This window comes from Anolis sagrei, chromosome 4 (genome assembly GCF_037176765.1).
Source record: "Anolis sagrei isolate rAnoSag1 chromosome 4, rAnoSag1.mat, whole genome shotgun sequence".
NCBI classification, from domain to species: Eukaryota; Metazoa; Chordata; class Lepidosauria; order Squamata; family Dactyloidae; genus Anolis; species Anolis sagrei.
The window spans coordinates 241,382,919-241,399,062 of NC_090024.1; the positions used below are offsets into that span (position 1 = coordinate 241,382,919).

The 16,144-nt window shown below is 44.8% G+C and overlaps 1 protein-coding gene across 4 annotated transcripts in view; it reads left to right on the plus strand.

Annotated features, from left to right (window-relative positions):
* Window positions 1-15,015, plus strand: part of SNPH (syntaphilin) — a 55,213-nt gene extending 40,198 nt beyond the window's left edge. The window contains exons 4-7 of one of the 4 annotated variants that reach the window (XM_067468265.1): window positions 413-619; window positions 7,404-7,553; window positions 10,244-11,103; window positions 12,234-15,015. In XM_067468265.1, coding sequence (XP_067324366.1) covers window positions 413-619; window positions 7,404-7,553; window positions 10,244-11,103; window positions 12,234-12,613 — 1,597 coding nt within the window. In that variant the 3' untranslated portion in view covers window positions 12,614-15,015. The remainder of the gene's footprint in view (window positions 1-412; window positions 620-7,403; window positions 7,554-10,243; window positions 11,104-12,233) is intronic. The other 3 variants (XM_060771868.2, XM_067468266.1, XM_067468267.1) reach the window with 3 other exon arrangements.
* The last annotated feature ends 1,129 nt before the right edge of the window (window positions 15,016-16,144 follow it).

Below are 16,144 nucleotides of genomic sequence, written 5' to 3' on the forward strand. Positions count from 1 at the left end.
TGGGGTTGGACTGGATGGCCCATGAGGTCTCTTCCAACTCTTTGATTCTATGATTCTATGATTCATTGTTATATAGTATGTCCTGCCAGCATAATGGGTTGCATTTGCTGATTGCCATGGCTCCTAACCAAGAAAGTGTATCTCAACAGAGTGTACTCCCCATTATACAATATATTATATTATATTGGGATGGGGAGGGTTGGCCCCTTCCTCAGGCTTGCCTTTGCTACTGCTTCACTAACCTGTTTGCAGCGCGAGCTTTTGCCGTGTTCCATTTTGAACCCCTGCTTGTTTTGTTCTTGTCCTTTTATTTTTCTTCTTCTTCTTCTTTCTGTCTCGTGTATCTCTGTGTTTGTTTTGTTGGTCTCTCTGTGTGTGTCTTCTTTTCCTTTAATTTCTTTTAATTCCAAAGCCACGAGTTTTACGACAGGAGTGGCTTTGCCTCGTTCTTTAAGTCTGCCACGGCCCCTGCCACTCCCACCGAGAAACAGCCTCTTCTTCCTGCCTCCAGGCGTCCCTCCCCACCTGTCAGCATGCGGGACACCTACGGCACCTCCTCGCTCAGCAGCAGCAGCAACTCCGGCTCCTGCAAGGGCAGCGACAGCAGCCCCACCCCAAGGTAACCCTCGGCTCTGGCCAGGGACCCCACAGCGCCACCTCCGCCGCCCTCAGCCCCCCCCTGTTGCGCCTCCGCTAGGGTTCACCTTGCTCAAGCACTCACCAGGAAGCCAAACGTAGAAGTAAACAGTTTATTGAAAAAGTACACACAGTAAAAGAGTAAAAAATCCAAATAGGTAGGATAAAAGGAGTCTCAAAAACCAGTGCAAAGGTTAAAGCATGAACATAAATCCAAGGAGCAGGGTAAAATCATGAGCTTGAATAATCCAAAAACAAGGAATAAAACATCAACTTGAGTAATCCAAGAATCAAAGAACAATACATGAGCTTGAGTTCATGGCAAAATCCCCAAGACATAAAGCAAAACTTGACCAAGACATGGCTTGAAGCGAGAACCAAGGCAAGAGTTCCTTACTCTATCTGCCACGTTGCTTGATCTGAAAAGCTATTCTTTCCCTAATTAAGGACAGCAAAGCATTAAAGCAAGGGTCCTCAAACTTTTTAAACAGAGGGCCAGTTCATAATCCCTCAAACTGTTGGAGGGCAGGATTATAATTTGGAAAAAAAATGAATTCCCATGCACACTGCACACATCTTATTTGTAGTGCAAGAAACACTTTAAAACAATACAATAATTAAAATGAAGAACAATTTTAACAAATATAAACTTATTAGTATTTCAATGGGAAGTGTGGGCCTGCTTTTGGCTGATGAGATAGGATTGTTGTTGTTGTGTGCTTTCAAGTCAGTCGTTTCAGACTTAGGTTGACCCTGAGCAAGGGCTGGGTAAATGACCTTGGAGGGCCACATCCGGCCCCCGGGCCTTAGTTTGAGGACCCCTGCATTAAAGCATTCCTTCGACCTTCAGTAGTCCCTCTCGTTCTCACTTTCCCATGGCCTGGCTTGCACCTGGAATCAAAACTGCCAAGGCAACAGGCCACCATATTGTTTCCAAGAGAAATCACCTGCAAGATTCCAGCTGTGATCCTGTTTGTCACTTATGTTGACATAAGCACATCCTTTTTTGGACCAGGTGCAAAAGGATGCACCCTGGTGATGATGATGGTGATGGTGATGTTCCCTCCAGAAAACTCAAAGCTAACAATAGCATTCAAAACAAAATCATCAAGTCAACAGGCCACCATATTGTTTACAACAGAAATCAGCCACACAATTTCAGCTGAAATCTTGTTTGTGACTTATATGAGCATAAACACATCCGTTTTTGGAGCGGGTGCAGAGGGATACACAATGACGATGATGATGTTCCTGCCAAGAAACTCAAGGCAGCTCAAAACCACAACTAAACTAACAATAGCATTAAAATTAAAAACAAAACCACCAAGGCAAAAGGCCACCATATTGTTTCCAACAGAAATCACCTGCAGGATTCTAGCTGGCATCCTGTTTGCAGAGGGATGCTCCATAATGATGATATTCCCTCCAGGAAACTCAAGGCAGCTCAAACCCACAACTAAACTGACAATAGCATTACAAACAAAACCAACAAGGTAAGAGGCCACCATATTGTTTTCAGCAAAAATCACCTGCAGGATTCCAGATGGCATCCTGTTCCATACAGTTTTTTTTGAGAGTTGAAGTCCAAAACATCTAGAGAGCCAAAGTTTGCCCCTCTGAGTCTCAATGCAGCTTATCAAGGTTAAAGAGGCATTGCTATGAAATTTTCATCACCCAAAAATTAAAGTCACAGCCAAACTAACAATGAACCAACGCAACTGAACGCTATACTGTTTCCAACAGAAATCATCTTCAAGATTGCAGCTGGCATCCTGTTTGTGACTTTACATGGGCATAAGAGATCTTATGAAGATTAAAATAGGCACAGTTATAAAACTGGGATCATGCAAAAATTAGAAATAGAACTAAACTAACAATAGCATTAGAAATAGTACTTTTTAAAAGAAAACTGCAAAGCCAAATGGATGCCATATTGTTTCCAGGAGAAATATTTTGCAGATTTTCAGCTGGAATCTGGCTTGTGATGTACATGGGCATAAGCACATCTGTATGCCATTTTTGGAACAGAGTGCAGAGGGATGGATGATAACAATGCAACTTTTGTCATCATTAAGGTTAAATCCACATCGCTTTAAATGAAACTGCAGACACTGGATCATACTGTGTAGATAGATAGATAGATAGATAGATAGATAGATAGATAGAGATAGAGATAGAAATAGAGATATATGGCTACCATACTACAGGCAGTGTCTGAGGTACAAACATCCAACTTGCAAACAACTCATAGTTAAGAATGATGAGGAAACACCAGGAAGTGAGAGTAATCTTCCCCTTGGAAGGGAAGTTAACTCCAGAAAGAGCTATAATCATGGGGAAAGGGTGTCTCCACTGAAGCTTTATCTCTAATCCTTGTTCCCACAACAAGCATTTTTTTTCCAAAACCCATGTGTCCTGCAAGAATACGGTGGTACCTTTGTTTTGAATGTCTGTCTAACTCTTGCTTCCAGCCAGTCCTCTGTATCCCTCCATTTGCTGTGTGATTTGTCCGCTACACATCGCCGTATTATCCTCCCCTCTGGGCAAAAGGCACCGCTAAAGCATCCCATACAGAGACAGAAATCTAGAAGACAAGGGCAAAGTGTGTTGAACAAAGCACAATTTAAGCTCAAGAGTTACTGCAGGTGACGGTTCTGAAGTCTTTGGAGCAGTAAGTCCACTATGGACATTTCATGGAGCTTTCCAAGGTGCTGAACTGTTTCTCCCAAAGAGATTCAGCACTGTGAGTAACTCTTTGGAACTGCCATTGCACAAGTACTGATGCCCCTCCACATTTACGGTTTTGAATTTGGGGGATTTGATTGAAATGTTTTCTCTAAGAATCTCTAGGTCCTCTAGTGTGACTCTGTGCTCTACTTCCAGTGGAAGTTCACCATAGTTTTGCACTTTCATGGGGATCCTACACCCTTAACCCCAATGAATGTGGATGCTTGGCTGTTCTATTAAATTATCACTATGCAGATATTTGCCAAGAGAAGCAACATAGATCTGCTCTTGGAAGTATGGGAGCCTTGGTGCTGATCTTCCATTGTTTTTGTTTTACAGGTTGAGCATCCCTTATCTCAGTGTTTCTCAACCTGGGGGTCGGGACCCCTGGGGGGGTTGCGAGGGGGTGTCAAAGGAGTCCCCAAAGACCATCAGAAAAACACAGTATTTTCTGTTGGTTATGGGGTTCTGTGTGGCCTAATTCTGAATGCCATTCAGAATGCTCTTTGATTGTAGGTGAACTATAAATCCCAGCAAATACAACTCCCAAATGTCAAGGTCTATTTTCCCCAAACTCCACCGTGTCTACATTTGGGCATATTGAGTATTTGTGCCAAGTTTGGTCCAGATCCATCCTAGCTTGACTTTCTGGATATAGGTGAACTACAACTCCCAAACTCAAGGTCAGCGCCCACCAAACTCTTCCAGTATTTTCTGTTGGTCATGGGAGTTCTATGTACCAAGTTTGGTTTAATTCCATCGTTGGTGGAGTTGAGAATGCTCTTTGATTGTAGGTGAACTATAAATCCAAGCCGCTACAACTCCCAAATGACAAACCCAATCTGTCCCTCCTCCCCACCCCCCCCAAAAAAAAACAACTCACCAGTATTCAAATGTGGGCATATTGGGTATTTGTGCCAAATTTGGTCCAGTGAATTAAAATACATCCTGCATATCAGGTATTTACATTACGATTTATAACAGTAGAAAATTTACAGTTATGAAAGTAGTAACGAAAATAATGTTATGATTGGGGGTCACCACAATATGAGGAATGGTATATAGGGGTCACGGCATAAGGAAGGTTGAGAAACACTGCTTTATCTGGAATTCCAAAATCCAAAATTGTCCATGTGGGTGGTTGTGGCCCATGTGGCCACAATATTCACAGACTTTGTTTCATGCACAGCCTTACCAAAAATTTATGGACCCATCCCATGATAGGCAAATACAGGTACAAGTGTTCCCTCGCCATTTCGCTGTTCGCTTACCGCAGACTCGCTATTTCGCTGTTTTCTCTGAACAGCCCCCGAGGTTTTCCATGTGTGTCCCTCGAGGTAAGCCCAGCGTCCCCACATCCACCATCCTCCTTGCCTCCTCCTCCTCACCTTCACTCCCTCCTTGCCTTCCTTCAGCTGCCATGGTGCTAGAGGGGGCTTCTTCTTCCCTACCGCCCCCTCGACGGCGGGAGAAGTTCTAGTGCAGTGGCCACCCTCGACTGGCTGGACTGGCCACCCTTGGGAGCTCCAGACAGCCTTCAAAAGGACTGTGGAAAGCCACATTCAGGCAGTGTGCCTTCCCTGTGCCCGGCACTGGTTTCTCTGGTGGCGGCTGGAAGGGTTTGTTTGGGCCTTCGACCCAAGTTTTGACCGTATACATTTTTTGGCTGTATAACTATTACAATTTCAGTGACTATTCTAAAGCCTTTGACTGTGTGGATCATCATAAATTGTGGCAAGTTCTTGGTGGGATGGGCATCCCAAGCCCCCTTCCCTCTCTCCTGAGGAATCTGTACAAGGACCAAGGAGCAACAGTCAGAACTGACCACGGAACAGGAGACTGGTTCAAGATTGGGAAAGGCGTACGGCAAGGCTGCATCCTCTCACCCAACCTTTTTAACTTGTATGCAGAACACATCATGCAATGTGCGGGGCTTGATGAATGCAAAGCTGGGGTGAAAATTGCTGGAAGAAACATTAACAACCTCAGATATGCAGATGACACCACTCTGATGGCCGAAAGCGAGAAGGAGCTGAGGAGCCTTCTAATCAAGGTGAAAGAAGAAAGCGCAAAAGCCGGGTTGCAGCTAAACATAAAAATAAAACCAAGATTATGGCAACAAGAATGATTGACAACTGGAAAATAGAGGGAGAAAATGTGGAGGCCGTGACGGACTTTGTATTTCTAGGCGCAAAGATGACTGCAGATGCAGACTGTGGCCAGGAAATCAGAAGACGCTTCCTTCTTGGGAGGAGAGCAATGTCCAGTCTCGATAAAATAGTAAAGAGCAGAGACATCACACTGGCAACGAAGATCCGCCTAGTCCAAGCCATGGTATTCCCTGTAGTCACCTACGGATGTGAGAGCTGGACCTTAGGGAAGGCTGAGCGAAGGAAGAGAGATGCTTTTGAACCGTGGTGTTGGAAGAAAGTTCTGAGAGTGCCTTGGACCGCGAGAAGATCCAACCAGTCTATCCTCCACGAAATAAAGCCCGACTGCTCACTGGAGGGAAGGAGACTAGAGACAAAGTTGAAGTACTTTGGCCACATCATGAGGAGACAGCAAAGCCTAGAGAAGACAATGATGCTGGGGAAAGTGGAAGGCAAAAGGAAGAGGGGCCGACCAAGGGCAAGATGGATGGCATCCTTGAAGTGACTGGACTGACCTTGAAGGAGCTGGGGGTGGTGACGGCCGACAGGGAGCTCTGGCATGGGCTGGTCTATGAGGTCATGAAGAGTCGGAGACGACTGAACAAATGAACAACTATTACAATTAATATAGCATCCCTACTTCTCAGATTTTCACTTATCGTGGGTGGCCGTGGAACGGAAAACAAGCTATAAGTAAGGGAACACTGTATTCCAATACTTCCAAAATCCCAAATGCTTCTGATTCCTTGAATAAAGACTCCCTCTCTAAAAATGTCAAGATTTTCCAGAATATGATCAATTTTTCCTGGAACCTTCCCACAGAATCACACTGGAGGATATAGAAATCCCCGCAGAGGTGCTTTTACGAGAAATCTCTAGATCCTCTGGTATGATTGGAAGGCATTGGCCAGAGATTTCTAGAGAGAACATTTTAATCAAATCCATGGATGAGTCTCCTTGTGGAGAGAGAAAAACAGGGTATAAATAAACATAATAATAAAGCAATAATAATATCCCCAAAAGTCAAACCTGCAGATGTAGAGGGATAACTTCGTAATGCGCAGCAGGGAAGCGAAAAGAGAAGTGTGTCATGGACTCCAAACATTATCAGGGATTCCCAAAGTCATCCTGCTTATTGTTTATTGTTTGCACTGTTACACTGTTGTGAGCCACTCCAAGTTCCCTCGGCAAGATGGGGCGAGATACAAATAAAGTTTATTATGAATTGTCAAAGGCTTTCATGGCCGGAATCACTGGGTTGTTGTAGGTTTTTTCGGGCTATATGGCCATGGTCTAGAGGCATTCTCTCCTGACGTTTCGCCTGCATCTATGGCAAGCATCCTCAGAGGTTGTGAGATCTGTTGGAACTAGGAAAATGGGTTTATATATCTGTGGAATGACCAGTGTGGGACAAAGAACTCTTGTCATACCTACTGCCAGGCTATCAAATGCTAATCAAGGTGGTCAGTTGAAACATTCACACCTAGCTCCAACTGACAAGAGTTCTTTGTCCCACCCTGGTCATTCCAACAGAACTATCTTAGATGCAGGTGAAACATCAGGAGAGAATGCCTCTAGACCATGGCCATATAGCCTGAAAAAACCTACAACAACCCAAAGTTTATTATTATTGTTATCATCATTATTATCTAGGCCAACCACCTTCAGCCAGTCCCAGAAGCCACAGCCAAACTATCCCTGCCTGATGCCCATCCAACCACTGCTTTCAAACCTCCAACTCTGTCATGAAGATGAACCAAATAATGTGGGCCAAAGTGTCTGTGTGTTCCTAAGCGTCAAGGACACATTGTCCCCTTCTGACCCCCAGGTTTTTACTGGAGTCAGTGAGCCAGAACTTGGGGGAACTGAGCTCTCTCCTTCTCTTCCCAGGCGGCCCGTCAAGTACCTTTTGTGCAGCGACAACCATGGCATCAAGCCCCCAACCCCCGAGCAGTACCTCACCCCGCTCCAGCAGAAGGAGGTCTGCATCCGGCACCTGCGGGCCAGGCTGAAGGACACCCATGAGAGGCTTCAGGACAGGTATCCATGCTCAATTTGAATCGCAATCCAAATAGAAGTGAAATACAGCAACATCATCAACAAGATTTGGCTTGATGTATTGTCGAAGGCTTTCATGGCCAGAATCACTGGGTTGTTGTGGGTTTTTTCATGCTATATGGCCATGTTCTAAAGGCATTTTCTCCTGACGTTTCGCCTGCATCTATGGCAAGCATCCTCTGAGGATGCTTGCCATAGATGCAGGTGAAACGTCAGGAGAGAATGCCTTTAGAACATGGCCATAAAGCCCAAAAAAACCCCACAACAACCCAAGATTTGGCTTCTTTTGCATTCTGAATGGGGAAGAGAGAGCAGCCAGCCATTCCTGGATGAGATCCATTAGCACCATTGACACCAGAGGGGTATTGAAGCCATTCTGGTTTTTAGTCTGAATTTGAAATTTGCTCTCCAAGTGGACAGCACTCACCCCAAACAGGCTCAGCACCTTAACAGATCCTTTTAAGTTTGGATTAAAAGGCAGAGTGGATTCAACACCCTGCTGATGTGGCAGTCCTTCTCAAAGTAGTCCCAGGTGTTTATCATGGGGCTTCTCAGAGATGAATAGTAATTGCCCCTGATCAGTTGTGTTTCCCAAGCTCCTATTCTAGACTTGTTTTCCATTTATAGAATTTTACTCCATTTCCAATCCTGCATCCCAGAGTGGCTTGCAAATACTCGAGATGATAACTCCATTGTTCATTCCTTTGAAAATAATAGGGTTCACTATGATTTGCAATTTGCATGTAGGTAAAGGTTGTCCCCTGACATTCAGTCCAGTCATGTCTGACTCTGGGGTGTGGTGCTCTTCTCCATTTCTAAGCTGAAGAGCCGGCGTTGTCTGTAGACACCTCCAAGGTCATGTGGCCGGCATGATTGCATGGAGCACCGTTACATATGCACATATGCAAAATCCGGAGCAGCTTTTCTTATGAATAGGAGATTCCATCTGAAAATTACGAAGAATTTCCTGACTGTGAGAGCCGTTCAACAGTGGAACTCTCTGCCCCGGAGTGTGGTGGAGGCTCCTTCTTTGGAAGCTTTTAAACAGAGGCTGGATGGCCATCTGTCAGGGGTGATTTAAATGCAATATTCCTGCTTCTTGGCAGAATGGGGTTGGACTGGATGGCCCAAGAGGTCTCTTCCAACTCTTTGATTCTATGATTCTATGAATACTGGAATCAATCTATGTATCATTATAAAATTAGGAGTTACTGAGGCTGCTTCTATGAATGAAGCTTGACACCACTTTAACTGCAATGGCTCAATGCTATGGAATCCAGGGAGTTGTCGTTTGGAGAGGCATCAGCACTCTTTGACAGAGAAGACTAAAGACCTTATAAAACTACAACTCCCAAGAGTCCATAGCACTGAGCTATGGCAGTTAAAGTGGAACCAAATTACATATAACACAGATTCAGTGGTTCCCAAACTTTGGTTCTTCGGGTGTTTTGTACTTCAACTCTTAAGATCTCCAACCTGATTGGCCAGCAGTCAGGAATTCTGAAAGCTGAGGTCCAAAACATCTAAAAAATGAAAGTTTGGGAACCAGTGGTAGATGCACCCTAAAACCAGCTGAAAAGAAGCAGGGGAGCTGAGGGATGATTTATTGTTGCCACCAATTTGAAAGGAACCAGTATTCAGGAGATTTTACCCCAGTTCCCAATTTTAAAAAGACTTAGCCGATTTGCAATGGAGGTTGCCGATTAGGAACCAAATTTACCATCAAGTTAGGAGGGAGGCTGTTCAATTGCACCTCCTCCTTTATTAAGAAAGTAATAACTTAGTAGTAATTACACTGTATATACTGTAGCATGACTGGAGAGAAGAATGTAGATTTATTTGATTACTTTTCCCTACGTTTCTGCCACCACGTGAGGTAAGTTGTAATATTGTGAGAAATGGCACACAGAATAGACGGAGCTGAGGCAATCTTCAAATAAAAGGTAACGATTTTATTAAGTACACAGCGTGTGGTTGCAAGACGTAACTTTTCCTTGTTGCACTTGGAATAATACTTGTAACTTTAACAGTTCATTCTTTCAAGTAACACAGTATCTTTCTGACGTAGAGCACTTGTTTCAGACAAAGTTTCCATACAGGGATGTTTCCCTTAGTTGATCCTCCCTAGATCAAATACTAAGTAAACTATTCTTTAGCCTCTCCTTAGACTAAAAGAATACCAGCTATGTTTGACCATTCGGCTGCAAACCCAGCTTTTCAAAGCCTCAAAGCTTTGCTTCACAAGTCACTCTGCCACCTTTCCTTTCCTTCTCTCCCAATTCCTAACTCCTCACTCCTCTGAACCTAACTCCTGACTGCTCACTCCTCTAAACCTAAACCCCTAACTGATTTTTAACTGTCGTTTTTTCAAACTCTCCCCTCTAAGCTCCTCCCACTTCCCTCTCTCCTGCATCGGTCTCCATGGCAACGCACATGGAGGACTCCTCTGACTTAGGCCGCTCCAGCCTTACTGCAGCCAATCTAAATACAAATACAGTTAAAATCATACAATTTATAATCAACTCCTGTACACAGCCAATAAAATCTAGTTTGTAGAAATTAAACCTCTGGTGCCAGACATTTGGATTTGTTCTTGGTATGGAACAGATATGGAATGGCTTTTATTTGTGATGGATTGGGATAAAGAACCATGACTTGTGTGTCTGCCACAGGGATTCTGAGATCGACGACCTGAAGACCCAACTCTCCCGGATGCAGGAGGACTGGATCGAGGAGGAATGCCATCGGGTGGAGGCCCAGCTGGCTCTGAAAGAAGCCCGGAAGGAGATCAAGCAGCTCAAGCAAGTCATTGACACGGTCAAGAACAACCTGATCGAGAAGGACAAGGGCCTCCAGAAGTACTTTGTGGATATCAACATCCAAAACAAGAAGCTGGAGACCTTGCTGCAGACCATGGAGGTGGCCCAAGACGGGAAAGAGGAAGGGGCGGCAGAGTCGGCAGGCGGATCTCCAGCCCGATCCTTGACCCGCAGCTCGACTTACACCAAGTTGAGTGACCAAGGGGCTGCCGACCGGAACATCGGTGGCTCCCAGACCATCTCGGTGGATGATCCAGCAGATAGTGGTTTCGCCGCGGCAGACGACACCTTGAGCCGGACGGATTTCTTGGATCAGAGCAGCCTCATCTCCTCTGGTGTGGATTGTGGCACCGATGAACTCTCCCTCCAGACCAACTCTACTTTGGGCTCCCGAGTCCCGACCAGCTCCACGTACGAGAAACTGATGGGGTCCCAGCAGAGCGTGGAGGCCGCCGTTCAAGCCAGCTGCATGCAGGAGCAAGCCATCCAGACGGACTTTGTACCTTACCAGCCAGATCTCGACACCATTGTGGAAAAGGTTAAGAAATCCCAAGCCTGTGCCATGGCCAATCCAACCATGGCACGGGACTCTGAATTAGAGGATGCAACGGAGGCAAAGAGCGCCGAGGTTCATTCCCAAACACTCCCAGAGACGAGGGACTTTGCAACGGATAACCCCAGCTCAGATATTATCATCAACGCTGGGGAAGAAGGTGATAATCCTTTAAAAAAATAATATTGCATTTATATTCATTTCATTACAAAACAATCTCTATAATTCATATAATTACTTCTTTTCCTTTCCCCAGTTGTGCCACCCCTTGTGCTCCCCATCTCCAGTCCTTTTTTTCTTTATGTTCTCACCAGAACCTCATTTCTTTTGGTGGGGATTGGATCCCATCTTCTTTCCTTAATGTTTCCTCAATAAATATTTTCCATATATTTTCACAATCATTATCCTTCCTTAGGCCTTTTTTGGCCTTTAGATTGCATGTTAATTGATCATTTATTGGGTTGTTGTAGGTTTTTTTGGGTTATATGGCCATGGCCTAGAGGCATTCTCTCCTGATGTTTCGCCTGCACCTATGGCAATCATCCTCAGAGGTTGTGAGGTCTGTTGGAACTAGGAAAATGGGTTTATATATCTGTGGAATGACCAGGGTGAGACAAAGGACTCTTGTCTGCTGGAGCTAGGTGTGAATGTTTCAACTGACCATCTTGATTAGCATTTGATTGCCTGGCAGTGCCTGGAGCAATCTTTTGTTGAGAGGTGATTAGATGTCCTTGTTTGTTTCCTCTCTGTTGTTGTGCTGTTGTAATTTTAGAGTTTTTTTTAATACTGGTAGCCAGATTTTGTTCATTTTCAACAAAATGTAAAATTAAAAGTGATGGGGCGTTTGTGGAAAACATACAAGCAGACCTAAAAATGTAAAGTGCTTTGGAGGACAAAGTGCTATGGGATCATTATTCTGGGAAGGCACACTGGAACAGTCACATCTTCATGCTCCTCCTAAAGACTGCCAGAGTTGGGGCCTGCCTGATGTCCTTAAGAAGTGAGTTCCAGAGTCGGGGGGCCACCACCAAAAAGGCCCTCTCTCTCGTCCCCGCCAATCGCACCTGTGATGCAGGTGGGATCGCGAGCAGGACCTCTCCAGATGAACGGAGAGATCGTGTGGGTTCGTATACCAAGATGCGGTCACGCAGGTAGGCGGGTCCCAAACCGTTCAGGGCTTTGTAGGTGAGAACATTTCCATACCATCTTGTGGTAGTTTTTTGTTATCCTAATTGATAAATTCTTGAGGTGTCTTGCTCTCCATAATTTTTCCCAATTCCTTTCTCCTAGAAGGTGATAATCCTGATGGGCAATCGGTGTCCAAAGCATGTGGCAGTCCTGCGGTGCAGCAACCGGAGAGCCATTCGGTGAGCATCGACTGTGCTCCGGAAGAGGAGACTTCGGAGGCATCCCCAGAGGCATCCGCAGCAGCATCCACCATGGAGCCCAGAACGTATTGGAGCCGCCACTTCATCGTTGATCTCTTGGCCGTGGTGGTCCCGGCGGTGCCAACGGTGGCCTGGCTGTGCCGTTCCCAAAGGAGGCAGGGTCAACCCATCTACAACATCAGCTCCCTGCTCCGAGGCTGCTGCACCGTTGCTTTGCACTCCATCCGCAAGATCAGTTGCCGCTCCGTAGCCGCCCCCAGCAGCTCCTGCCCTCAGCCGTGATCCCAGTTGCCGTCCAATCCAAAGGTCACATCGCACGCACAGGCGCTGATCTATGCGGGAAGGGAAACAGTTCAGATTGAGCTGACCGCTGATTGTAAATTCCATCCACGCACTTGAAACGTTTTTTTAAAAATATCTTTATTTGGGGGCAACTTGAGGAGAGTTCTGACCTGCTGCAACTTCATTTATGCAAAAGACTTAGGAGGAAACATGGCTGCTGTTTCTAGATTTGTTTTCTAGACATCCGTAATGGAAGAGAGTGGTTTTCTCCATTGTGCCGAAGGATGTTTACCTTCCAGGGAACTTGACTTTTCACTTGAGGAGAGTTACCGTCATTCTATTTTCCTTGAAATGCTGGATGAGCCAAACTTTATCTCCTTTTCACTCTTGACATTTTGAAGCACGCTTTCTGCATCCTTAGCCCAAATCTTTCCCTTTTCTCAACAGCTGGCCCTGAGATTGTGTCCATACTGCACAGTAATACCACTTCAATACCACTTTAACTGCCATGGTTCCATACCTGATAATTCTGACCTTCAACTACTTAGAAATCTGGGTTGTTGTAGGTTTTCTCGGGCTATATGGCCATGGTCTAGAGGCATTCTCTCCTGACGTTTCGCCTGCATCTATGGCAAGCATCCTCAGAGGTAGTGAGATATTCAAAAGTTTTAATTAAAATATATTTCAACAAAGCTGTATGCACCAGCTCCTGCCCACCTAGCAGTTCAAAAACATGCAAATGTGAGTAGATCAATTGCTCCGTGCAATCATGCTGGCCACATGACCTTGGAGGTGTCTATGGACAACACCAGCTCTTTGGCTTAGAAATGGGGATAAGCACACATACCCCCACCAGAGTCGGACTCAACTATACTTAATGTCATGGGGAAACCTTTATCTTGACCTTACCCCAAAGGATCTGGTGGCATGCAGTGTCCAGAAGTGGACGGAGAGAAGAAGCAATTGGGTGTGGAGCTAGGTGCACTGTCATGCCATTATATGCTAATCAAGGTGGTCAGTTGAAACATTCACACCTAGCTCCAACAGACAACAATCATTTGTCCCACCCTAGTCATTCCACAGATATATAAACCCATTTTCCTACACAGAGAAGCCATTGAAATCCGCAAGCATGTGGACAATTTCAACAGAAAAGAGGAAACCATGAAAATGAACAAAATCCACATACCAGTATTTTAAAAAAAACCTCTAAAATTCTAACAGCAAAACAACAGAGAGGAAACAATCTGGGACATCTAATCACCTCTCAACAAAAGATTGCCCCAGGCACTGCCAGGCCATCAAATGCTAATCAAGGTGGTCAGTTGAAACATTCACACCTAGCTCCAGCAGACAAGAGTTCCTTGTCCCACCCTGGTCTTTCCACATATATATAAACCCATATTCCTAGTTCCAACAGACCTCATTACCTCTGAAGATGCCATAGATGCAGGCGAAACGTCAGGAGAGAATGCCTCTAGAACATGGCCATATAGCCCGAAAAAACCTACAACAACCCAGCTGGATCTCTCTTGCAAAGCAGGCTTTGGAGCAGGAGAAGGGAGAAAAAGCATGTTGCCTCGCAATGGCAAGGTATATTTTCATCTGTAGGATCTATCCATCTGTCAAAGCTGAGAAAATTATTTATTTTTTTAAAGAAACCCTTAGTTATAGTTCCAAAATCCCCTCAAAAGTACTCATTGTTGTAGTCAAAAGTTTTTCAAAGAAAAGCTTTCATTTTAAATGACTCAAATAGTTACTTGCTAGTTACTTTTTTATAAAAAGAGCAACTGAATAGTATAAGTTAAGGGTTTAGCTATAGATGACCCCTCCACATCATCTCAACACCCAGAAACGACCACGAGGCACAGCACACGCCAGCACTTGAACCATGTGATCTTCCTCCTCCACATTCACACTCATAGAATCATAGAATCAAAGAGTTGGAAGAGACCTCATGGGCCATCCAGTCCAACCCCATTCTGCCAAGAAGCAGGAATATTGCATTCAAAGCACCCCTGACAGATGTTTGAAAGCTTCCAAAGAAGGAGCCTCCACCACACTCCGGGGCAGAGAGTTCCACTGCTGAACGGCTCTCACAGTCAGGAAGTTCTTCCTCATGTTCAGATGGAATTTCCTCTCTTGTAGTTTACTTATATCAATGTCACACTACAAAAAGGAAATAATTCCATGTTGCAACCATAATGTATGTAACTGAGTGATGCCTTAGTTGTTGCAAAAAGGAATTAGTGATAAATATCTAGTTGGGTGTAGCTTCTTTCTTCTACAGTACAAACAACCCTTCTATTGATTATCATGTAATAGCAGAACTTATTGATGGTTATGGCAGGCATGGGCCAACTTGGGCCCTCCAGGTGTTTTGGAGTCCAAGTCCCACAATTCCTGACAGCCTCAGGCCCCTTCCTTTCTTGGGCTGTTAGGAATTGTGGGAGTTGGAGTCCAAAACATCTGGAGGGCCCAAGTTGGCCCATGCCTGATCTACACTGTCAAATTAATTCAGTTTGAGACCACGTGAACACTCATGGCTGAGAGTTAATCCTGTGAGTTGTAGTTTTACATGACTTCTCTTTAAAAAAAATCACAACTCCCACTTTTCCATTGCATTGAGTTAAAGCGACCTCAAACTACATTAATACTACACTATAGATAAAATCTTAAATATCATGAATGGGCCAGATTTTGTTCGGACTGGGTTGTTGTAGGTTTTTGTCGGGCTATATGGCCATGTTCTGGAGGCATTCTCTCCTGACGTTTCGCCTGCATCCATGGCAAGCATCCTCAGAGGTAGTGAGGTCTGTTGGAACTAGGCAAAAGGGTTTATTTATTTATTATTTAGAGCTTTTATAACCCGGTCTTCTCGACCTCCAAAGAGGGACTCAGGCCGGCTAACAACAGGAAATTCATATACAAAAAAGCTAAAACATAATAGCATCATAGTACATTAATACATTACAATACATTAAAATACAGATCAAATAATTACATAAAGCCAAGTCGTCAAGGTAATCACAAATTCATCATCATCCGCCCGTGTGGTCAACAGTTATTGACTCGATCATCATTCTGAGAATGCTATGTTCCAAAGCCAAGATTTTACCAGCTTTCTGAAAGTCAGGAGGGAAGGGGCAGATCTGATCTCCATCGGGAGAGAGTTCCAAAGACGAGGGGCCACCACCGAGAAGGCCTTGTCCCTCATCCCCACCAGATGCAATAGCGAAGGTGGTGGGACCGAGAGCAGTGCCCCTTCAGAAGATCTTAACAACCTTGATGGTTCGTAGGGGAGTATCCATTCAGACAGGTAAACTGGGAGGGACAAAGAACTTTGGCATGTCCAGGGTGGGACAAAGGACTCTTGTCTGTTGGAGCTAGGTGTAAATGTTTCAACTGACCACCTTGATTAGCATTTGATGGCCTGGCAGTAGGTGTGACAAGAGTCCTTTGTCCCACCCTGGTCATTCCACAGATATATAAACCCTTTTTCCTAGTTCCAACAGACCTCACTACCTCTGA